We start from the raw sequence: 26,364 nt of genomic DNA on the forward strand, positions 1-26,364 counted from the left end.
CTTTCTTCCTATGAACTGCTTTGGTCAGATATTTTGTCACACACTCAAGGAACTTCACTAGTACAGGAACATTTCATCTACTTTCCTCTGCTAATTGAAAACAGTAGTGAAGATTCCAAATTAATGCAGATAATTTAACATCTACAATGTGACAGCCACATATAGCTGAACAATGGAATAATATTAATAATTGTAATGATCACAATAATAATAATAATGGTATAATGACCACCGAATTAGAACACCTGAATTCAGATGACACTATTGTGATGAGCTTTGAAGTATTAAATTATGGTTTATTATGCATCTAAATGTATTATATACATGATGATACCATGATCAAACTAGGAATTCATAAATACATGCCCATTCATAATTTATATACCTGTATACTTCACTCATATATTTGGGCATTTGAGCCTTTAAAGGGAAAGGAAATTTTATTATTAGATGCACTCAATTATGCAAATTGCTATCAGAAAGTACTCTTGGTTTGGCTTTCATGTCCTGGTGAAACTTGTTAATCTTCCATAATCATAACCAGAATATGGAAACCCACCCAAATATCTAGTTTAAAAGATGCATATTATTATATGTTTATATTCCCATAGCGAAACATTATGCAAATAAATGAAAAAGTATGCAAATGAATGAATGAATGGAGTCTGGCTTAGAAACAACTAAATTCACTATTCTGTACCCAGTGGGGCAAAGCTTCATTTCCTTTGAAGTGAGTCTAGCTTTCTTTTCTCCTGCCCACTAGGTCTTGTTACTCATGTGGCAGGGGAATAATTTAGTTCATCAACAACATCAAATAATGTGCTAGATAACCATGCCACCTCCATCTATGAGCGCATACCTTGCGGAATGGCCATGATTTCAATTACGTCATAGAGAAAGTTGCGCAAATTTATCCTGAACTTAATTAAGAGACTTTATTCTAAGGAAGGATTTCTGATTAAGCTGTTGTAGCTGGGTTGTTTGTCTGTTTCCCTACAGGACAGATTTAGAATTTTTATGCATAAATTTAGTACCTCTGCCTTGGAAGTTTCATGGTACTTGCATAAAACTGCTAAGTTTTTTTTTTTTTTTGACATTTTGTAACATAATGGATCCATGCCAGAGGCTCTTGATTCTGTTTCAATAGTGATCCCGCAAAAGTCAAACGTACAAAGTCCTATGCGCTTTTATTTGTGTCTTCAAAGTTCAGAGGAGAATCCAGAACAACCTCTAAATAATACTTAGACTTCTGCAATAGAAGACCTAGGAAGCATGTTAACGTTCATAGATTGTAAAAAAAAAATTATCAGGATTTGTATTTTGCTAAATGCTATTACAATACTAACATGCCTACCTGTTGCGAAATAAGTTCTGGAAACTTGTGAACTGTAAGTCTCTGTCAGCGAGGATGGCCATAGAAACTATGATGATGTTAGTCACCTTGAGTTCTAACCAAGACCAAACACCTTGGTGTGACAGAATTGTGCCCATGGGTTTGAAGAAACACACAGGAAGTTGTGCTTCCTATACAGAAAACATCAGGAAGCTTGTGTGGCCAGAAGACCGCAGCCTCTGATCTTTAAGGAGAGACACAACAGGTCAACTAGCCAGAAAAGATCATGTCTCAGCTATCACCTGTGATCTTCTTTGTTTGCCTTGTGTGATGTTTCCCCAGAGTTTCCAGTTCGGATCATTCATTCATTCATTCATTCATTCATTCATTCATTCATTCATTCATTCATTTATTTGCCGATCGGTGGACAGTGGTGTGCCTTGCAAATGGCCCATGATCACTAACATCTCCGCGAGGCTTCCACTGAGTATCAGTGCTTTGTTCTGAGGCACCTGTGTTTTTCTGCTGCATGCTTTCAAGTCTTATATAACAAGGTGCTATTCTTCTCAAAGAAACCCAAAACCAGCAAAGTGCAGACAGGAGAGCTCAGGGGTGTGTGTTTCAAAGCCACGCGGTAGCACTTGAGTGGCCAAGAATGCCCAGGCTACCTTCTCTGCTGCACTGGCCCTGTGGTTCCCTGACAGTGCCTTACTAAATGTGGCTGGGAGCGCAGACCCATCAGAATGGACTATGCCACCTTTTCTCCATTAACCAGATGATTTTATTTTATGGCTTAATGCCCGTGTCCTAAGGAAGCTATCTTAAATTGTTTCACTTTGAAAAACCTTTGAAAATCATCACTATATTCCTTACCATCTGAAGAATTGCTATACAGGGCCTGTGAATTAGAGAATTAATTTTTCCCTTTCAGAGTCAGAGACAGAACCCGAGGCTTTATTCATGTTCGGCAAGTGCTTTAGGGTCATATCTCCATGCTCACACTACTAATTTTTAATAAATTTTGTTACTGGTTCAGAAATTAAGACTATTAATTCTTGAGACTCACTAAGTATCTTCTTGGTTTAAGAACACGTTAGGGACAAATTGAGGAGTGAGGCCTGCCCTCCAGAAGGAAAGTCCATTTAGTGGTGCTTGGAGCTTCACTGACTTCTGAAGAGGCCGAAAAGGACGGATTAAAGAGATCATGTCGATGCTTGATTCAGGGACCTGGATGCTACCACTCATAAATATATCTTTTTTTGAAAATTGGAAACATGCATTCCTACTTAGGAGCATGTAGTTAGTTTAACAGTCTTTGTGTGTGTGTGTGTGTGCATGTGTGTGTGTGTGTGTATGTGCATGTGTGCTGTTTTTAAGTTGCAAACAATTCCCTCAGAGTCCTACTTACTCATGCACGCTGACAGGAATGGTCCATCTCTCTTAGAGGGAAGTAGACAGTTGCTGAAGTAATCCATAAAGGGAGGGAGAATTAATAACGGCAGAAGGCTGATGGCGTTCATTAGCGCAATCGGCAGAGAAAATCCACCCCAGTTCCGGTTGGAATTCATGGTCTGAAGATAATATCCTGAAGGAATCTGCATGTGAGGAAGAGGGGAGTTAGACACTGGGGCAGCGGCTTAACTTTAAAGGGACTGTGCACTGTCAGATGCCGCCCCACTCCTGCACACTCTGTGACAGGCGACACAGATATCATTTGCTTTTTCAAGACCCAACTATGAGCTGACAGAGGACCTGTGGCCGCAGACACACTGCTCAGGCCACCGCCACTGTCACCGATTCAGAGCACTTGGTTCTGACTTCAATTCACATTCATACGTTTCTCAGAATTTGTTGTCAGAGCCACAGGTACAGAGTCAAGTTGCTTAAATCCATAAGACGCAAACTGACAATGCTCGCATGCACATTCAAGCAAAAACAACCAGAGCATAGGAAGGTTGTCTGTTTTCACTCCAATGATGCAAACAGGAGGGGCTCGCCTAGAATTTCTAGGTGACAACTAGTTTGATGACAAAGCAGTTTTTTTTTGTTTTTGTTTTTTGTTTTGGTTTGTTTTGGTTTTTTTGAGGAGGGACTGATAGAGAGACAGGTTACTTGCTGAGGGAAGTCTCCAGGAGCTTCCCACATGGGTTTTGTTTCTAACCTCAACTAAGCAACAAGAAGAAAAACAAGACCAAAATTTCAGTGTTTGTGGCTCGCTTTTAACTGTTTTTATTTAACCCTTTATTTTATGTGTATGGGTTTTATGTGCATGCAGTACCCATGGGGGCCAGCAGAGGGCATAGGATCCCTCTGGATTCTGGTTGTGACGCACCACGCTGGTGCTAGAAGTTTTACCTAGGTCCCCTGCAAGAGCAGCCAGCGCTCTTTACAGCCGAAGCATCTCTTTTCAGCCCTATGGCTTACTTTTAAGCTGACTCTGGTGTGCTAATAGTTGTTTCCATGCAAAAATGTCCTGTCCCCTAAAGAGTATGTGCTTGGATACTTGGTCCCAGAACGTGGTATTGTTTGGGAGGTTGTGACCCCCTGAAAAGTGGGACCCTAACTGGAAAGAGTAGGGGAACACTTTGAGGTTTGGCATTCTGTCTTTATTTCCTGTTTGCTCTAAGTGTTCTGACTACAGATGCAATGTGACCAACTGCTTCATGTCTTCTATGTCATAACTCTATGGAACTTCTTGAACTGGGAGCCAAAATTAACCCTTCTCCTTTAAGTGGTTTGTGTTGGGTAGTTTGTTACATCGATGGGAAAGGTGGCTGATACACTAGCCAACCTCTACAGAACCTGTGGGGAACAGGTCTCTATATTAACTCAAAGGATGACAGAATTTTAAGATTTCCTTTGTTCCATCTCACAGTCTCAATGGGATTTTTTTTTCAACACAAGGACTTTTTCATATTTAAGGAAATCTTTATGCTAACTAAATCCACAACACTAACTTCTGGTCTCTTCCTGTATGGCAAGCCTCTGGTGGGTCAACATATCAGAACCAAGACAGGCATATCACACAGGACAGGGACATTGCTTCATGCGTCTAAATGCCCTTAGTGGTACATAAGATGTCTTTGAGCCCCAGGAGACAACAAAACCACAGAGCCAAGACCCACATGTCTCTTGCTTGAGGAATGCATTTTACAAACTGCTTTTCGTACCATACTAAAGTCGAAGTGGGAGCCCTGCATCCCCATCATCCCGGGAGAGCCACTTTGCTCCAGCACCCATCATGGCTGCTCACCGACTGCTTCTCTCCAGTTAGGAGGTTGCAAGGTATGACAACAGAGTCTGCAGCTGTTAACAGCTGTTAATGATAAAAGGCATTTCTTGCCATGTCATCTGCTCAGACATAGGGCTGAACCACGTTTTCATATAGCCCCTCTTGTCTACATAGAACACATCCTGCTGATCGTTTATCTCCAAGTCTTTTATGTAATACCTTGGATAATGAACAAGGGTTGCTTTGATGGAGAACAGAGGGCAAGAGTGAAGGGTGAGTTAGCTATTTCTGCTCTGCTTCCACAAAATTATCACACACACACACACACAGACACACACCCCACACACACCCCAGAGGGAAAATGAACAATGGATCGGGTGTTTAAAAAGTGCTGGCAGTTGAATAAGTTCAAGTGTGAGCCCAGCATCAGAGCAGGTTTCCGGTACCAATTTCAAATGAGAATTATTGTTAATCGGAATAAAGTTATGATCGGCATGAATCATAGACACTGAAACCTGTTAACTTAATAATGTTGCAAATGTGTCATTAATCTTTAGCGAAGCAATATTAATATATCGCCTGATCCAGGGAAGGGCCGTGGCGCCTTGAAAGCTTGAAGTCAGTCCTGCTTCTGCCTCAAGTTCTGAAATCCTCCCTGCTTTAAAACTTTAAATCCTTTTATTTCACGCAGGCCTCTGAGTATTCGGCAGTAATTGCTGTCAATAGAGATTCATTTTCACCTTTGAGAGGCCCTAATGTCAAACGGCAACCTTGTCGGCCTTAATATCAACATATTTTAAATATATGGCCCAGACCTGAAGGTCAATTATTGCTACTAAATCTAAAACGTGGAATTCTGGGATGTTTTATTCCTGGCACGTTGATTTCCTTTTGTATTAATGATTATTTCATCTGGCAGCAAAAATCTAGCCTCAACCTGTCCTGGAGGGGATTTCCTTGGTCAACCTGGAGAAGTATGCTCTAACGTTCTCTTTTAATTTCCAGCAAAACACCACTTATATAATTTTGGTCCCTATGGAGTTTATATCAAGGATATTTAGTCAAGTGTGTGTGCGTGTGGGTGGGGGTGGGGTTGTGGACAATGGCGAAGAGTTTTGGTATCGGCCTTGAGTGTGGGCAGCCATGCTAATCAGTTCACAGTTACTTAATCTTCTATTCACTGGGACGTTAGACATATATTTATTTTAAAGACAAGGTCTCAAAGTACAGCCAGGTATCCAGGCTAGCCTTGAGCTCACTCTGCAGCCCAGAGTGGCCCTGAACTCACCATAATCCTCCTGCTTCAGTCTCCCTAATGCACTGTGGTTATACACATGTGTCATTGCACTCAGGTTCTGAGCCTCTGACTTGTGACAATCACAGTGGCTGTGCACTCTTTCTGTGAGGATTTGAGTAGCTATTCAGAAGCCAAGTTGGTGAGCTGGCTCAGCTGAAGCCTACATGGTGGCAAGGGACAACTGACTCCTGTGTGGTGTCTTTGACCTCCAAACACAGCCATCTCCCCGCATCAGATAAATGTAGATATTTGGAAGTCATCTTTAAGAAGCAATGGTGAACAATAGATACTCAATAAATACTTAGGGTTTTTTTTTTCCATTAAACTGGGCAAGTATTCCCTTAGAACTTAGCTTACCAACTTTTTCCTTTCTTGTGCAGCCCATTCATTTCCTGAAAATAACATCTCACCCATGGAAAAGATAGCTAACTGGCACATGTGTACGTGTGTGTGTGTGTGTGTGTGTGTGTGTGTGTGTGTGTGTGAGTATGTGTGTGTATGTGTGAGTATGTGTGAGTATGTGCGTGTGTGTGTGAGTATGTGTGTGCATGTGGTGTGTGTATGTATATGTCTGTGTATGTATATATGGGTGTGTAAGAGTGTGTATATATGTGTGTGTATGTGTGTGGTGTGCATCTGTGTGTATATATGTCTTTGGTGTGTGTGTATATATGGGTGTGTGAGAATGTGTGTATATGTATGTGTGTGTGAGTATGTGTCTGTGTGTGGTTTGTGTGTATATATGTGTGTGTGTGGGGGTGTCTGTGTCTGTCTGTGAGTGTGTATATGGGTGTGTAAGAATGTGTGTATGTGTGGGGTGTGTGTGTGTGTGGAGAGAGAGAGAGAGAGAGAGAGAGAGAGAGAGAGAGAGAGAAAGAGAAAGAGTAAGAGAAAGAAAGAAAAGGAGATGAGCAGTCGATGGGAAGATGGGAGGGCTCAGAGGCAGATGGGAGGGAACAAGAGCAGGGAATGTGAGGTCTGACTGTATATATAATTAATATATAATATATAATAAATATATTCACAGAAAAAGTTCACACTGAGTGGAGAGAAATCACTTCACCAGAAAGACAAGGAATTTATAATGTGCTCTCTTAGCACACAACGGTTTAAGAGTAGCTATGGATTGATTAGTAACTTGGTCTATAGCTACTAATTTGATCATCATTATTTTCTCAGACCTAGGGGCCTTTCTAACAATGCCCACGACAATGGAGAAGGCTCTGCTGAGTCTTGTTTTGGGGCCTGCTCCTATGTGGTCAGGAGGACTCCCGATCTGCATAGATTTCACGCATTGTTGGGACCAGGAGGTAGGAAACCTTTCTGTAAGGGATCAAGTGATGAGGATGTCCATACAGGGGTTCCTTGATAGCTTTTCAGTTCTTCCACCTTTAAATATGAGCAGCCACAGTCACGAAAAACCAACAGGCATGGCAGTGTTCTGATAAAACTTTACTTGTGGACAGAAAATTTTAGCTTCCATATAATCTTTAAGCAGCACAAACTACTCTTGTTTTTCCTCCAATGGTGCAAAATATTAAAACCTGAACTTGCTCTACACACCAAGATGAAAATAGAACCAAGAAATGTCTGAGGATAGAGGCACTTGCCACACAAATCTAGTGACCTGGGTTCAATCCCTAGAGCCCAGATAAAGGTGGAAGAAGAAAACTGACTTCCGCTGTCCTCTGACTTCAGTAAGAGTACCAAGCAGTGTTGTATCCCTTCCCACACCATGCACTTGTGCACATGCAATAATAATACATATTTTAAAGATAGCTCATGGACTGAGCCTGAGCCTGGCTTAGAGGCAGCAGTTTGCTGGGTCTTTATTATTATTATTATTATTATTATTATTATTATTATTATTATTATTTAATTTTTTACTTTTCTCTTGCTGTAGTGAGACACCAGGAGCAGAAGTTATTTTAGACAGAAAAGGTTTACTTTAACTTAGGACTCTGGGGGCACTGTCTGTAACAGTGGGCAAGGGCTAAGAATCCTGGCATGGCGACAGGAGCAGGAAGCTGGCTGACCACAGTTCACCCACACACAGGAAACATGGAGAACAAACAGAATGGAGTAAGGCTTTGAACCCTCAAAACCTGCCTCCAGTGATGTAATTCTTCCAGCAAGGCTCTGACTCTGCAGACACTGTCACCTCCCGTGGACCAAATGATCGAACACATGAGGGACTTTTCTTCTTCACCTCTTCAGCCGGGGTTTACAGGAGCAGGCATGGCCTGTTTTGAGAGCCACAGGTCTCTTGCATTTTCTCTCTCATGGATGTTTGCTGACAGGTCACCTTAGCCTCCCATCTCTAAGTCATTTAACTTTCTGCGCACATCTCTTCTTTAGCACACGAAGCTGGGGTTAGGCAAACTCATTTTCTCCACCTCCATCACTCTGTGATCAAGGCGCACAACTCACTCATTAGCTTTCTAAGTAATAAGTTGCGGTTGGGGTAGCCATCAAGAAAGTCCTAAGTTTGTTCAAAGACTTTTATAACCGTCTCCTTCGGCTCCATAAATAACTTAGTCTTTGAGCATAGTTACATTAATTTGTTTAAAACCACATATATCTACAAAAGACACTCTGGGCTTAGTGTTTTCTCTTTGATTTCCTCCCGGCGTAAGGACTGAATCCCGGAAGACTAGTATGTGAGCAGGAAGAGAATCATGTCCTCTTTAGTACTCGCACTTGAAGAGTTACTGAAGGTGGACTCGCACTTGGCTCCTTAGGGATGCTTTCTAAAGGTTTAATGAAGGGGGGAGGTGAAATCTGTCCCTTGGGGATTGCCTCTGGGTCTGGGATTGTCATGAAGACTCTAAACCTTAGGGCTGTGTTCTCTGAGACACTTGCCCACATCTTTAGCCAGCCTTGGACAGTCCTGCAGAACTGGTCCTGTCAGGGGTCCCTGAGACTCCGCTGAGCTCTTAAAACCAGGGGCTGCATTGCTCAAAAGGTACTGCAAAGGTGGTTGGAAGTGCCTGCTGGATGGCTGTGGTTTGAGTGTGGAATGTCTCCTCCAAACCCTCCTCTGTTGGGACACTTCGTCTCCAGGTGGAGGCGCTGTTGGGGCAGGTTGTGGAATCTTAACAGGTAGAGCCTTGATGGCACACATGGGTTTCCCAGAGCCAGCCTTACTTCCTTTCTGTGGACAGTGCAGGACCATGTCCCTCAGGCTGTTGCTCCTTTCATACTTCCACAGACCGTATCCCCTCAAACTGTAAGCCCAAACAGACCTCTCTTCCTCAAGTCGCTTTTGTCTGGTATTTTATGCCGGTAAAAAAATGACTACTACAAAATGAAAATACACAAAGTTGCCATGCCGTTGTTGGTGTGTGTTGGCCGTCATCCTTACCTGCAGGAGGCACGTTCTGTACAGGATCTGGAAGCTGAAGAGAGGCAAAAGGGCAGAGATGTTTCTTGTGTCTTCCTCTTGGAGTTCACTGTGGTGTCCACCTTGTTTTTCCATGGCATGGTCTAACCAACTCGATCCATCTCGCCCAAAGTGGCAGTATGGCAGGCAGCGTGTTTTCAGGGCCCTAACAAACGCCCTGGCGATCGTCAGGAGGGAGCAACCTGCAAAGCATTGGAGATAGCATATGTTAGCACAGAAATGGCTTTTCAGCCCTCTTAGACATGAAGCAAGAACTGGCTCCCAAGGACAAAGGTAGTAAAAGCGGCTTAGAAGGCTTCCGCTCCTGAGGGGTTGGATTAAAAGGAGCTGCTGACAGGATAGCTCCAGATGACCAGCCCAGGGTGGCGCCTGACAGCTGATGTAAAAAAAAAGAAAAAGGTAAGATCAATGGTGACACGTTAGAAACGGAGATGTGTGACAAAATACGGCACCCGCGCAGAGAATTTCAGAGTCTCTTAGAAGTCTCTAACTTCGCTCATTAATGAATAAGAGAACCTTGCCTTTCTTTCACATCTTTTACTCAGGAACCAGAGCTATTCTGTAAAATATAAATAATCCTCGTTTTACTTGTCAGGTAGCAGTTGGGTTTTTTATTTTGACACTGAGATAAAGGCAAACGTGTTCTTTTCTTTGATTTCACGCCTGAATTTCAGACTAAAATCAAATGTCGAACTCTTTATAAACATCTTTATGAATGTTGACAATGTTACTAAAACTTTGGGCTGTATGAGTTGGCTTTTCCAGGAGTTTCCTCCTGGTGGACATAGAGGACATCACAGAAATGTTGTGTTGGCTCAGATGTAAGCATCTGCCCAGTCATAGTTATGTGAACATCACCTGTGCCTCTTCTAGGTTTAGACTAGACATTTTCTTTGTCTCTCTTAGGCGTTCCTGCACCTGTGAGAAGGACGACACCCTTGGTGTGTAGCCCAGCTACGCAGTCTTGATTGGGACACTTTTTCATAGTACTCCCTTTGACCAGACAAATCCTTCCACAAATTACAGACACCGAGTTTGGTACGATACACATGAAAACATTTGAGTTTCTCTCAGGAAGTCATCTAGAGACACTTCAAATAACAATGAGTGTCATTTTATTGTGCCTAAATTTTCCATAAGAAAATTCTAGATAGGATGAATGCTAGGCAAAAAAAAAATATCATTTAAATGTGACCAGTTATTGATTGTTATATTTAAATAAGGAGTACTTATCAACATTTCTTTCTATGGTTATAAAGTCGGTGCTATTGATTCCCTCTGATCTTTTCCGTAAGAGTTGTAATAGGCTGATTATGTCAGCCTTTGATTAATTGAGGAGCTGGGGGCCTGGTAATTGAATATGCACCCTTTCACCTCAGGTCACTGAATCAAATCCAGCCTGAATTGGTAGTGACCAAGAATGATTATACTTGTGGCTCTCTGGTGGCCTCTGTGAAGTATCTTTAGGTCATGTGCAGGGGATAATTGCTGAGGGGCTCAGATCCGTCTCAACTCTTGCTGTTCCCAAGCACTGAGGAAGGTCCATGATTGGTGAAGCTGAGAAGACAGAAGCACGTGGTGGCCACCCTTGTGTTCCTTAGAGAAGGAGTGATAGAGAAAGGGTTTCATTACCATAGCAGGAGCTGTGCAGTCACGAGGCATTCCTAGCTACTTTTGTGAGTTACCTGGTTTAAGTCAAACAAGAACTGGATGTGTGATGATGAAGTCTAGAAGTTGGACATAGGCAGGCCTGGGCTAGGTGATGTAACCTTGACATATTCTTATATTCTTGTTTGTGTTGCTCTTCAGCTCAGACTCTGTCTGCTTGTGCTGGCTGGTTTTGTGTCAACCTGAAACAGGCTAGAGTCATCTGGCAAGAAGAAACCTCAACTGAGCTAATGCCCCTAACAGACTGACATGTGGAACATTTCTTGATTGAAGGATGTGGGAGGGTCCAGTTTGCTGTGGGTGGTATCACCCCTGGGCTTGTCATCCCAAGTGCTATAAGAAAACAAGCTAAGAAAAGCACCGGGAGCAAGCTAGAAAGCAGCACTCCTCCATGGTTGGTCTTTTCTCCATTTCCTACCTCCAGGTTCCTGCCTCCTGAGTTCTCTCAGCAATGGAGTGTTATGACAACCTGGAAGCCAAGGCAAACCACTTCCTCCTCATTTTGCTGTTGGCGATGGTGTTATTTCACAAGAATAGGGACTGTAACTACAACACTGTTCAACTCTTGGAGGAAAAACAGTGCTATGTAGATAGCAGAGTTATGATTTACTCTGATCCAAATCACTCTGGGTTTATCATTAAACAGCAATTATTTATAGGAGACTTAGTCAGTAGTTCCTAAAGGTACTTCCTTTACTTTATTTCATATTTAAAATTCAGGGTCTTGTATTAATATCTGCATTAAACACACTATGGCTTTACTATAAACCAGACATGTTTTGTTAAGAGAGAAAAGTTGAATTTGCTTCTAATACATGCTACACACTTGCACTCTTCATAGACAATTAAGTATTACTACAATGTTATTCCTAAAGAAAATTAGCTTAGATTGGTGCTTATTAAACTGTTAAAAATCATTTTGGTCATGGAGGAGAGATGGCTTTGTGGTTATGAGCAATCACTGTTTTTCCAGAGGGCCTGAGTTAGGTTTACAGCACTCACAGGTGACTCAGAACTGCCTGTGACTCCCATTCCAGAGAATTTGATGCCCTCTTTAGCCTCTGAGGGCACCTGCACACATGTGCATATATCCTGTCCCTACACATATATAGACAAAATTAAAAATAAATTAATCTTTAACAAGTCAGTTAAAAAAAAATCCACCCAGACGCCCATAATTCCAGGCACTTCAAAGGTAGAAGCAGGATTATGAGACCCTATTTTAGAAAACAGAGGAAAAACTCAAGTATGATTGTCAACATGTTTGTGAAATACACTAAAAAAATTAAATATAAAAAGACATAAAAAAGGTATATCCTGGTAGCTTATTATTAGTTCTATGAGACATCAAATGTAACTTTTCATAATTTTCTACACATGCCTTCTTATGTACCCATTTTATTGTACAGCAGTAATAATCCTCAGGCCAGCTGCACTGTTCTGTGGGCCAGGTTGTAAGGTATTTGGGAAAATAAGTTCAGTGGAAAAAAAACTGTATCTGACACAGTGAAACAAACTAAGAAAACCAAGTGGCCAAAACCACAGCAAATGAACAAATGACAGTGATTTCTAAACATCCTACTGACACAGGAAAGTGTTCAGTGCATGCCCAAGTCGTGAGGATATGATCACAGATTCAACATATTGGTTGTGAGCCAGGGGCTGTCTTTGTATCCGGCATCACCAGCATCATGACAGGGGGCAAGGCTTACAAATCCTCAAGCCCTCTTTGCGGTCTTGGAGGCACCGTAGGCAGGACAGTCCCTGCTGATGTATCTGCGATGAGAATGCAGTGGAGAGAACGCGCTTCACTGCTACTGCGGGTGGTGTGCTGAGGTTCCCCGAGGTGTACACGCTGACGAATGATGGCTGGGAGTCACTAACACGACCTGGAGGACACAGGCCAGGCAGAGCATGAAGTAGATGTGAGCTGGGATGGCATGAGCAGCAGTGAGGGCTCTGAGGTAGGAGGAACTGACGAGAAGAAGCTGGTGAGAAGGTAAGGACCAAGGTTTTGCTAGAGACCAGACTACACAGAGCATGGGAGCCGTGTACAGTCCCTCCAGGAGTGTTGGGAGCCACCAAGAGGTTGTAAGCAGACGAGAGATCGCATACAGTGTATGTTAACGGGAAGCTACTCTAGAACCTTAGAACATGCAGCCCTGAAAGGGATGTGTTCATCAGATCCCTCCCTCCCGAGCTCAGGGAGATGGAAGAGACAGAGCAGATGGAGAACACCAGGCAAACAGGCCCTTTAAGTCAAACTGAGCGAGAGACTCATGGACCCACAGAGACTGGGGCAGCATGCACCTGGCTTGCCTGGGGTGGCAGCCATCCTCTAGGCTTCTATTATGGCTTCTGTGTGTGTGCGCACAGAAGTGGATCTCTGATTTGTAGGATCTCTGATTTGTAGGCCTTCCTTTGGGCATTAATTAATTTAGTCTTCTCTGGTGTCAATGTGATAGCTTTCATTTTATCTTATTATATTTTATTTTGTTATATTAAAAAAATGAATGAATTGGGAAGAAAAGGCTACTCTGGGGCCTGTTTGTGACTAAGTCAGAAAAGGCTCACTCACCTGATGTGTATGAGGATTTGAGTTTGGTTCTTAGAACTGAAGAATAAACAGAAAAATGAACAGTAACCCATGAACCCAATGGCTGATTGACTTCAGAGGATGTGATAGGAAACTGGGAGCTGGACAGTAGAGAGTGGTGTTGCAGTCAGGACTGTGGCAGCAGCAAAGAGACACAGATAAAATGGACTATGTTCTCAACAATCAGCAGAATATTCTGATGTCTGAAGGGAAGGCACGGGAGAAGAGAGTAGACTGGAAGGTGGGCACATTTCCTTTTAAACAGCTGCGTGTTGGTGATGTCACGAAGGAGAGAAGAGATTGTCATGAGCTGGGCATGGTGGTGCATGCCTTTCATTCCAGCACTGAGAGGCACATCGAGCTGAATCTCTGTGAGTTCAAGACCACTCTAGTAGATATAGTGAGTTCCAGGTCAGCCAAGGCTACATGAGATGAGAGAGTAAGAGACAGAGAAAGACAGAGACACAAAGAAAGACTAGAGAGAGAGAGAGAGAGAGAGAGAGAGAGAGAGAGAGAGAGAGAGGGAGGAAGGGAGAGGTACATTTATAGCTCAGGGAACTGGGAGTTGAGCTGGGGTCACATTTGACACATGCTGGGTAACTAAGTCCAAAAGTTAAATGAAAAGTGACAATGTGCTTTTTAAGGCTGGGAGAGAGGCCTATGTGTACCACTCACGTCACGGGCCTGGGAATGCTGGAAGAGAGAGACAGGCATCAAGAAGAGACATAGTTCTTGAAAGGAATCCTGAGTTTCTGTTATCATCAGGTTATCACAGTGGGGAAACGATTAGGAGGATTGAAGAGGAGAACCAAAGGCAGGGTGTGCTGTAGATATAAGACAGGGTGTGATGTATGTATAAAACAGGGATATCCTGTAGATATAAGACAGGGTGTACTGTAGATATAAGACAGGGTGTGCTGTAGATATAAAACAGGGTGTAATGTATGTATAAAAGAGGGATGTACTGTAGATATAAGACAGGGTGTGCTGTAGATATAAGACAGGGATGTACTGTAGATATAAGACAGGGTGTGCTGTAGGTATAAGATAGAAAAGTATTGTAGATATAAGACAGGATGTGCTATATGTATAAGACATGGATTTACTCTAGATATAAGACATGGATATGCTGTAGGTATAAGACAGAGATGTACTGTAAGAATAGGACAGGGATGTACTATAGATATAAGACAGGGTGTGCTGTAGATATAAAACAAGGTGTGCTGTAGATATAAGACAGGGTGTGTTGTAGATATAAGACAGGGTATAATGTAGGCATAAGGCAGGGTGTGCAGTAGGTAGGAATAGAGCAAGACAGAGCCCTAAACCAATGGGCTGGGCCACCTCAAGAGGCCATTCTGTAAAAGAAGCCATGAGACATGTGCCTGCCAGGGCCATGGCAGCTGACCCCATCACTGTGTTTCTCCCTGTTGAAATCACCTGCACATACATGCTATACCATCTTTATGGATGAATCCATTAGGCTTAAAAAAAAAAGCTTTCATCTACTCTCCAAATAATTGTGTGTTGTGGAGACTCAGTCTTTAAAGAAAATTCCACTGACATTATAAGTCTCAGATTATTTTTGCGCACCCAGAGGAGAAAGGGGATATTGAGGCAGGGGGTGGGGGACAAGACACACTCATACAACACACACACACACACACACACACACACACACACACACACACATACACACACACACACACACACCAGTTCACAATGAAAATTCAGCTGAGATGTAGAGTTCTGGCTCAAAGGCTCAGGACACACACAGCAGGCATTCACTTCTAAAATAAAACAGATGAGCCATTTTAAATGTTTTATTGCAAAATCCAAGGATTGCAGCTATTACTATTGAAAAAAACCTTTTAGGAAGCCATTTTTCTATTCTTTGTACCTCTAAGTCCTTGGCTCTGATGTTCTGCTCCTCTGACCTTGATCTAATCATGAATATCTATGGTACTTAATTATAATAATAAAAAATCCGCCTACATTGCACTCTCCATGGTAGAGGCATATTTTTTTTCTCCTTTGGTCACCTGCCAGTTCTCAAAATTATAGCAGTGGGAAGAAATGCAAATGAAGGGCGTGCTTGACAGCTAAACATAATGGAATGCATGGTCTACATTTGAAAAGTTACCTTAAGATAAAAGGTAGCATAGAGAAAAAAAATCCCTTCTTTAAGGTCACCTATGGCTTTGAATTATAGCTTAGAGAGATTTCCAATTTAGTCATCAGAGAGGAAGAAGCCAAAATAAGGATTATATCCTTTGCTGGGGGGAAAAGATAGAGCTTCACTTCACAATCATTGGGTGATCCAGCAAAGCAGAAACCACAAACAAAACCATCAAATGAAGAAACAAAGCGCCCACTCCCATGCAGCCATGGTGTGGAGCGACATTCATGAAAAACCACAGAGTATCTTCTAGGCTAATTGTATTCTTGCAGCTTATAAGTTTGTTTTCTTATTAATAATAAGCAAAAGGAATCACCTTGACATAGGATAAAATATGAAAATTTCGGGCTCCATCAAGAATTGCAGTTGATGCTATGGGTCTATAAGACTTGAAGGAAAGTATTTCATTATTCAGATAAACATGTTTTTCAAATAGGGTGGTGGTAAGTTACTGGACATATGCTGAATTGTTCTGAAAATGTTTAACTAAGCCGTTGGATATATGTGTACTTGTTTGAGTTAGAATCATCCTGTAAACAGGCTGGCCAAGAATTTGAAATCTTGGGATAGCAAATATGTTCCATGTTAGTGTCTGTCTGTCTATCTATCTATCTATCTATCTATCTATCTATCTATCTATCTATCTATCTACCTACCTACCTACCTACCTACCTACCTACCTACCTACCTACCTATCTATCTACCTATCTATCTATCTATCTATCTATCTATCTATCTATCTATCTATCTATCTATCTATCTATTTACCTACCTACCTACCTACCTACCTATCATTTATCTATCTATCTCTTCTCTCTCTCTCTCTCTCTCTCTCTCTCTCTCTCTCTCTCTGTCATAGTGCATGAAGGTTGAACCCAGGGTCCGGTATATTGAGAGTGCTTGCTACTCTTGCATAGGATATGCATTCTGTTCCTAGCCATGGTTAGCCCAGCAGCATCTCTAACTTCAGCTACAGAGGATCCGATGCCCTCATCCAACCTCTGTTGGTGTCTGCACACATGTGTGCACACACTCACATTGACCAAAACACGAATGTGAACTTGGATACTGTACTGGCTGGTTTTGTGTGTCAACTTGACACAAGCTGGAGTTATCACAGAGAAAAGAGCCTCCCTTGAGGAAATGCCTCCATGAGATCCAGCTGTAAGGCATTTTCTCAATTAGTGATCAAGGGGAAGGGCCCACTCTGGGTGGTGCCGTCCCTGGGATGGTAGTCTCAGGTTCTATAAGAAAGCAAGCTGAGCAAGCCAGGGGAAGCAAGCCAGTAAGTAACATCCCTCCATGGCCTCTGCATCAGCTCCTGCTTCCTGACCTGCTTGAGTTCCAGTCCTGACTTCTTTTGGTGATGAACATCAATATGAAGTATAAGCTGAATAAACCCTATTCTCCCTAACTTGCTTCTTGGTCATGATGTTTGTGCAGGAATACAAACCTTGACTAAGTTAAGGAGGCAGTAGTAGGCACCACAGCACAGTCAAAAATGATACATATTGAGAAATAAATTTGCCCAAGCAGGTGAAAGTGAAGTTTACTAGAAAATGCAAAAAATTTTTTAAAAAAATCGATGGAAGAGAATGAGTGTCGTGAAGCACTTCAGTGATCCCACCACTCGGGAAGTGGAGGCAGGAGGAGCAGGACTTCAGGGTCGTCTTTGGCTTCATAATTGAGCCATGACCATTTTGGATTACATGAGATCTTGTTCCAGAAAAGTAAAAGTAAGTAAATAAATTGAAGAAGATTCTAATAAATGGGAAAAAACCCAATGGTTGCTAGTTGGAAGTCTTAGTATTGTTAAAACATTAACTCAATCCAAAGAGATCACAGCAACACTGTGTGTGTGTGTGTGTGTGTGTGTGTGTGTGTGTGTGTGTGTATGCATGTGTGGGTGTGCCCTCCCCCAACATACAGAAGAGCAAAAAATATATCCTTAAACATATCTTGGATCTCATGTACCCTTGAATAGTCAAAATAGTCTGGAGAAAGAAAAATAGATTTGATGCCCAATATTCTCTGATTTTAAAGCACACTACAAAGCAACAGGGATAGAGAACGCACAGTTCTGGAATAAGAACGGAAATTAAGTTCCTGAACCAGATAGTCAGTGAATGATCTTCAACAGGAGGCAAATATTCCACAGAAGGAAAGTGAGTAGGAAAGATGAATATCCAGATGCAGAAGACGAATCTGCACATTTACCTCATGCTAGACACAAAATATTAAACTAAAATAGATTAAAGACTCAAAGCCATCAAAGACTCAGAGAAATCAGGAAAATAAAACTCTTCGAGACCTTGTACTTTGTTTTGTTTTCTTGGATGTGACATCCAAGGCACAGCTAATAAAATTGAGAGAGAGAGAGAGAGAGAGAGAGAGAGAGAGAGAGAGAGAGAGAGTAGGGTAAATGTATAAACTGCATATCAAAGGAAACAGGCAAAAGGGCAAAGTGTGGAACAGAAGGAACTGACTGTAACTTACATAGCCAATACAAGGAAGGTCAATATTCAGGATATAACAGACCTCTACACGTTCACAATGACTAGAACCAAATGTCCAGATTTTAAAAACAGACAGAGGACTTGAAAAGATAACTTATCAAACAGTCCATAAAAGTGGCTGACAAACATCAACAAGATTTTATGATTGATCCTTTGGGAAACGGTGATTGAGATTGTGATGAGACGTCAGCTCACATTCACCTGTGCAGCCACAATCAATGGCAAAAGAAGAAGCTAAACGCTGGCAGAACCTGGCGAGCATGAGAGTGGTGCCTGGCACAGGGATGGGCGTGCAGGAGAGGCAGGCATCGAGGGAAGCAGCAGGAAATGGTCTTAGGCAGTAAAAGAGGAGGAGATGTACTTCTGGGCACGTGGTCCCAAGGGTCAGGACTCTGAAGGTGCCTGCACACCTCTGTTTGTAACAGCAGCCTTTATGCACATAATGGGTGTACGCAGTTTAACTGTCCAGTAACAGACGAGTGGATAGAAAGAAAAGAAATGTTGTTTGCGTCACATGCCTGCAATCCAGGCGCTTGTGTTTGGATGCTGGTGGATGGGGATTGGGTTCAAGGTCACTCTGCACTGCATAGTGAATTCTCAGCCAGCCTGGGCTATGTGAGGGCCTGCCTTAAAATCACCAATAATGATGTGTTCTATACACCGGAGTATTATACAGCCTTAAAAATGAAGAAAATGGGGGTCAGAGAGATGGCTCGGTGGTTAAGAGCACTGACTGTTTTCCAGAGGACATGGGTCCAATTCCCAGCACCCGAAAGGCAGCTCACAAGTATCTGTAACTCCAACATCTGACACCCTCACGCAGACATACGTGCAGGCAAAATACCAATGCACATAGGATAAAAATAAATTATTTTTAAAAAAGTTTTTAAAAAAGAAAAAAATAAGATGTCATATGCTATCACGTATGTGAAACAGGAGGGTATTTATTTAAAGGGAATAAATCAAAAGGGAAGGAAGACTGTCCATAATACCAAAGCCACACGTACAAAATTAAAGACATATAGGTATATATTAAAGTTAAAACCACACAAGGAGAAGTTAAAGTAAACTAAAGCCCAGAAATGAAACAGAAAGTAGAAAGTCAGTTCCTATGATCTTTAAGGAGAGATGGAGGGAATTTGTGGACACAGAAATTCCGTGTTTGGAGAAGAAAGATGAGTATGGAAATCCGTTTTGCTGAACTCACAGGGACGTGGTGTGAATATTCATCTGAGTATCAGTACAGACCTGAGTTTCTTCCCTTACAGGGGAAATTACATGTAGGTAAAAGAAGTCAGTAGAACTATGGCCACGGTAGGCAAGACCTCACACGTCCTAATTGAAGTAAATAACATAGTCCGTCACTTCTGTTCCTTCGGAGAGTTGGTTGATATCAGGATGATGGGAAAGACTGGCCGGAAGGTACTAAGTTGCAGTTAGATACATTCTGGAAGGTCTGGTGCTGTTATAAAGCAGAGTGACTGTGCAGAACAGCAGGGCATCGTGTGCTTTATTTGTTTTGTTTTGTTTTGTTTTGTTGTGTTGTGTTGCGACAGGGTCTCACGTACCTCAATCTGGCCTCAGCCTTGTTTAAGTAGCTGACACTGGCTTTGAGCCTTTGATTTTTCTGCCTTCTAAACGATGGAATTACAGGTATGTACTACAATCCAGTACAAGTTCAAGTATTTTCAAAAGCTTTTAAAAAGGATTTTGAATGCTGTCTTAGCCATAATGAGATAATATGGGTTTAACCCAATTTAAACATTACAGATGATATATGTTTATGTATATTGAAACATCATGATACCCCAATACTATGCATGTTTTATACTTTTATGTATCCATTAAAAATACATTCAGAAGCTGAGAGATGGTTTAGAGACTAACAACACTTCCTGCTTTTGCAGAGAACCATAGTTCAGAGTTCCCAGCTTTCACATCAGCCTGTAAGACTACCAACAAAGGGATCTGATATCTAATGCCCTCTACTGGCCAGGTCTGGCAACTGCACTCACTAAGTACCGGAGTCTGTCTCTGTCTCTGTCTCTGTCTCTGTCTCTGTCTCTGTCTCTGTCTCTGTCTCTGTCTCTGTCTCTGTCTCTCTCTCTCTCTCTCTCTCTCTCTCTCTCTCTCAATCAAATGTAACTTAAAAACCTTTCAAATAAACAAATTTATGGTTCAGGCCTACTGCCACATGCCTGTAACCCCAGTACTCAGGAGCGGGAGGTATGAGGATCCTGAGTTTAAGATTAATGTGACATACCCAGAGAAGTCGAGGCTAAACTGCTCTACACAATGAGGTCTTGTCTGAGAAAACAAAACAGGAATGAGAAATGTGGACACCAACCCGGTCTCAAAACCCTCTACCTACCATCTGTCCTGCCTGCAAGATGTGCTGGGGCAGTGGTGGCCCAGAGCTTGTGGGAGCGGCCAACCAATGTTTGGTTTATCTGCTGTCTGGGTGGCCAGGAACTGGAGACTAGATAACCCAGAGACCTGAGAAAAAATGAAATAATTGCTAATAATGTTCTACTGTGCACATAGATAGGCAAGTGCCTTGTTCACTGGTCATCAGCGAAGCCTCCTCTGGCAGAAGTTGGGGGAAGGGTGCAGAGACCCACAGCCAGACGTTAAGTCTCCTCAGGTCCTTCCCTCCGTGATTTGGAGAGGGGGAACCCGGAAGGAAGGACTGTAGGACTCAGATGGGATGAATGGAGGACACCAGAAGAACAGTCAAATCAACTCGTCAGGGCTCACGTGGGTTCACGAAGACGGAAACTGCGCGCACAGGGTTGTCAGGGATCTGCACCAGGCCCTCTGTATATACGCTATGGCTGTTAGCTTGCTCTTATCGTGGGACTCCTAACAGTGGGAGCAGGTATGTCTCCCATCTTTTGCCTGCTTCTACCTATAAACAATGATGACGCTGGGAAGTTTATTTCTAAGTATCAGACTTAAGTATTCACATAGTGTGTAATGTGTATTATTGTATCATGTATGTAAATGTTTGTCGTGCCATAGATGAATGAAATTCTAGAACAGTTGTGATTTGTGCTTGCCAGAGTGGGACAGAGAAGCCGTGGAAGTGGGTGAGTGTCTGAGAGCTGGGGTCCCCACTCTTGGGGGAAATAAAGGCCGACGTTGTCTGGCTCTGCTCTTCTCCGCTGTACTAAACTGCAGACTCCTGCAGTTCTGAGAGTTCAAAGACGTCGCAGGGAATTTAAGAAGGGGGTGAGGGACTCACGGTTCTCTGGCCGATAGATCAGGTCGCAGTGCTTCAGGTAAAGAGTCACCAGGGCGGTGAACACGGACAGAGAAGGAAGCAGGATGCCAAGGGCCCCGGACCCCAAGGGCTGGATGCTTGAGATTCCCAGAAAGACAACAGCTGCATTCAGGTTCGCGGACCAGGAGGCCCTGGGGCACAGAGAGAGAAAGGAAAATCCCAGCGGTCATTGTACACAACACCTCGAGTAAAGCTGTGGGCATCTGATTTCAATCAGAATCGGTGCCAGGTGTCACTCGTCTCCCACACAAAGCATCCTCATTGTTTCACAAGCCTAGGAGCACTGCCTTCCTGTTACATTCGTTCCTTGTCCCCATTTCTGTTTCTGCTTAGAATAGATGCAGGGAGAGAGTGGATCCCCCATGAACCTGGAAAGTGCCTATCATTTGAGAACAAAAAGAAAAAAAAAACCTCTAAGTACAGAAAGACTCTAAAACTTCGGGATTGCCCTGTTTAAACCCAGGTTAGGCATTTAGTCAAAGTAAAGAGAGAGGTTTGAACAAAACCTCCTTCTACCTACCCTGGAGTTTGCAAATTATTTCTGGGAAAATATTCTCACCTCCCAACCGTTCACGGGATCTGCATTTAGCATCAGATTTTAAGGGTTTAGAATCTGATGTTATAACCCTAACCATGTCAAGCTAAAAATCTGCTGTTGAGACATGATATGATGCAATATGATATGATACAATACAATTTAGTCACAGATATTCCCCTCATTTATGAAGTTGTATTATGTGAGCATTTATGTTTCAGTTGTGCAAATTCTAATGTTGTTCCTTGGCTTAGGGACATGTGTCTGTGTGGAAGTGTGATCTATGGGAGTTCCTCCTGGCATGCCTGCCATGACATCCGGGTGACTTTTTTCTTCCTCCCCCTCCCTTCCCACTCCTCCCACTCTTCTGCCCTTCTTTTCTCTCTGCTTCTCCTTCCTACTCCATTTCCCCTTCCTCCTCCTCCCAGCTTCCAGCCACCTTCCCTCCACGAACCTCTACACTTCCTGTACCCCCTTCAGCCACATCCCCTGAGAGAGACTTCCTTCATACACCCCCTTCCACCCTTACCACAAATTCACACCCTCTATCCATCCCTTCAAACACACCCGTCCACACACGTCCACCATCTCCCACCCACACTCCTCCCATCACCTGCAGTCAGCAATCCCCACAACCTCTACTCCACAGCCTCTCTTCTCCTCTGTCTGTCTTCTAACATACCCGTTCTCTCTTCACAGAACTTCCTTACTGCTACTACTGTCAGCAAACCACCTCTTCCTGCCCACTGCCCTTCATGTATTTCCTACACCCATCATTCTCCTTCACAAACTCCTTTGCCCTCTAGTGAAACCCCACATCCACAATCCCTCTAGCCTTCCATCTGCCACTCTCTCCACCCACCGCATCTGTCCCCAGAACTGCTATCCACGTATGGTTCTACCATCCATCCAACGTCCAGCCTCCTCTCCATGCCCTGTCCTTCCACCCAAACCCCTTCCTACTCTCTACCACACTCACCCATGCCTCTTTCCTCTACCCTCTCTACTGTTCACCTGTCATCCACGTGCACATGTGCATCCCTCAATACTCTTCCACACGCTGTCATCAGCACCTCCTTCCACACACATATGCCACTCTCTATCCACCATCGACATAATGCAATATCCGTTTACCTGATCCAACCACTCAAATCCACATCCACCCACCGCCCACCTGCATCCATCTTTTTAATAGGCTATCTATCCTCAGTTCACCTCCACCAATTCTTCATGCACTCAGTCTATCCCTATCCACTTCAACGACCCCAACCCCACCTTATCCACCCTCATCTGCTCATATCCACTCCCTATCCACCTCCTTTCCTATTCATCTATCCCTATCCACTGAGACCCACCATCCATACAGCTTCTACCCACCACACTCATGCACTACCCACCAGCACCCACTCCCCATCTACCTCTCATTGGCTTCACAGCATACCCCTGTACATCCTCATCTACACCATCCAATGTCTCATCCAGCCACTGTTGCCGTGTGTGCACCCTCCTAATTACCTCCATTCACTCTTCTAATCCACAGTCCCATTGGTTCCTCCACCTACCTCCATCTTACTTTACCCCCATCCACTCCCATCTCCTCCCTCCTCCCCTATTCACCTCTCCCTCATCCTGTCCCATCAGGTCACTCCTCCTTACTGCCAATTAGGGTCCATTATATAAACATTTATTCTTTTTTGTTTGTTTTGTTTTGTTTTTTGAGACAGTGTTTCTCTGTGTAGACCAGGCAGTCCTTGAACTCAGAAATCTGCCTGCCTCTGCTTCCAAGTGCTGGGATGAAAGGTGTGCACCACCACTGCCCGGCAACATTTATTCTTCATTCATCCCATTATCTGTTAATTGACATTTTTTCCCAGCTCATAGCTATTACAAACACTGATGTTCAGATGTTTGTACAGATATGGGCATTCACTTCTTGTAGGTAAAAGTCTAGGAATGAAATGCCCAAGGTTTATGGTTTATGTTTACCTAATAGAAGAAACTTACAAGTGGGTTCTGAGACCCTGTGTTTTATGTTGTGATCACATTTGCAAATGCTCTAATCCATTTACACCATGGCCAACACTGAGGATGGTAGATTTGTATCAGTGTCTCATCGTGGGTAATGGTGGGTTACCTTCCTCTAATGGGTTCTGGCTTTCCATATCTTCTTTGATAAAGCTTTTGTGCAAACATGTCTTCCCCTTAAAGAGAAAGTTGTTGCTGGGAAGATGATCTTGTAGGTAATGTGATTGTTCTGCAAACATGGGACCTAGTTCAGGTTCCAGCTCCCATGTAAAAAGCCCAGCACAGCAAATCACTGTAAAACCAGTACTGAGAGGCAAAGAGTGGAGGGTCCATGGGGCTTGACTGGCCAGCCGATGTTGCCAATTCATAAACACTGTTTAGTAGGGAGCCTTGCTTCAAAAGTCACGTGGAAAATGATAGGAAAAGACACCCAACATTGACCTTTCACTTTCACACACTTATATATGAGTGTGCACCCACACACACAGCACACACACACACACACACACGCACACAAATTTAAAAGGTTGCTTTTCCCCCTTAATATTGCATTTAAAATCTTTATATGTCTGTAAATGAATTCTTTATCAGTTGGGTAGTTTTACAGTCTTTTCCTTTCAGCCTGGGACTTGTCTTTTAATTGTCTTACCATAGTCTGGATGGCACCCACTTGCTAGGTTTATTGTCTTTTACAGGTCAAGCTTCCAATGTGGTTCCTACAAATTCTTTGCCAAACACGAGTTCACAGAGTTTTCTCCTACTTATTCTTCAGGAAAGAAACCTGGAACTTGGAGAATTGAGGTGAGCCATCTGGCTGGATGTAGCTGTGCCACAGGCCCAGGAGGCAAAGCCATTTGTCACCGTGCAGCCTACAAGCAGGAACTGGGTTCAGTGATCTTTTGGTGTCTCGTTCCCGGACTCTGCAGTTACCAGTTTTATGACACTATTATTTCCTTATTCATCCTGGCTTTGACATTTGATCAACGTGTTTCATCTATCATTAATTATAAATATTGTCCTTCTTCTTTGAAATGGTGGTCAGAAGACATGAATTGGAGCTAAACTTTGGTAATCATTCACACCCCACCTGACCTTACACGTCCTGGAATTCAGGGTAATTTTAAAAATAAGATCATGTCTTTTAGACAAAGATTATTTTAAAGAGTTTAGTTTAAAAAAGTTAGCTATATGGTGCTAAGTAAGTGTCTCTGCTCCATTTTTCCTCCAATCCTTATTTAGGAAATGAGAACTGTGGCTGAGGCCTGACGGTCTGGAGGGAAGGGATACAATGTCCAGAGATGTAGGATATTCTCCAGGGCTTGGTTGACCATGGGAATTTATTAGGGTTTTATTCGCAGATAGCCAGGGGGGTAATCTTTGGGGTGGGGGAGTGAGCATGGAATTGATCATGTCTGACTTTAAATAAGAAGGAAGTAAATGACCATAGTGTTGGCTCCATGATTTTAGAAAAGGCAGGACACTGAGTCACAGCCATTGTGATAGTCTGTACCACAGGTAAGCAAGAGCTGGCCAGGGCGCCACAGGTACAAGATGTATGAGTGGGAAGGGGGTGTACTGGCTAGTTTTGTGTCAACTTGACACAGCTGGAGTTATCACAGAGAAAGGAGCTTCAGTTGAGGAAATGCCTCCATGAGATCCAACTGTAAGGCATTTTCTCAATTAGTGATCAAGGGGGAAAGGCCCCTTGTGGGTGGGACCATCTCTGGGCTGGTAGTCTTGGGTTCTATAAGAGAGCAGGCTAAGCAAGCCAGGTGAGGCAAGCCAGTAAAGAACATCCCTCCATGGCCTCTGCATCAGCTCTTGCTTCCTGACCTGCTTGAGTTCCAATCCTGACTTCCATTGGTGATGAACAGCAGTATGGAAGTGTAAGCCAAATAAACCCTTTCCTCCCCAACTTGCTTCTTGGTCATGATGTTTTGTCCAGGAATAGAAACCCTGACTAAGACAGGGGGTATACCTCGGGCTGGCATTGTCTCTGTCTATGATTTTTTTTATAATCTCCCTTGGCTTGTCCTGTCTTGCTCTTTAAGTTCACCTCAGGTCTCTTCAGTGCTCTGACATACTCTACTTATTCTGGCTTCTGTACTTCCAAAGAATACAGCCATTTCACCTGTGACAGTTCAGCTTCTCATGTGTAGATTGTCATGCCTCTCACAGTCACCATTTTATTCTGCATCTTTGCTTCTCTATCCTTCCAGTCCTAGTACAGAACTAGACCCACAACAAAAGAGCAATACATAAGACATTGACATATAAGAAAAATGTAGGCCATTAGA

At 43.0% G+C, this 26,364-nt stretch overlaps 1 protein-coding gene across 3 annotated transcripts in view; it reads right to left on the bottom strand.

Annotated features, from left to right (window-relative positions):
* Slc15a5 (solute carrier family 15, member 5) overlaps positions 1-26,364 on the bottom strand; it is a 96,331-nt gene that overhangs the window by 50,568 nt on the left and 19,399 nt on the right. For all 3 annotated transcript variants that reach the window (XM_017321607.1, NM_177787.4, XM_017321608.1), the window contains 3 exons: positions 21,469-21,638; positions 9,227-9,447; positions 2,742-2,928 (listed from right to left, as the gene is read on the bottom strand). In XM_017321607.1, the coding sequence (XP_017177096.1) occupies positions 2,742-2,928; positions 9,227-9,447; positions 21,469-21,638 (578 nt within the window). The remainder of the gene's footprint in view (positions 1-2,741; positions 2,929-9,226; positions 9,448-21,468; positions 21,639-26,364) is intronic.

Source organism: Mus musculus, chromosome 6, assembly GCF_000001635.26.
Source record: "Mus musculus strain C57BL/6J chromosome 6, GRCm38.p6 C57BL/6J".
Classification (NCBI taxonomy): Eukaryota; Metazoa; Chordata; class Mammalia; order Rodentia; family Muridae; genus Mus; species Mus musculus.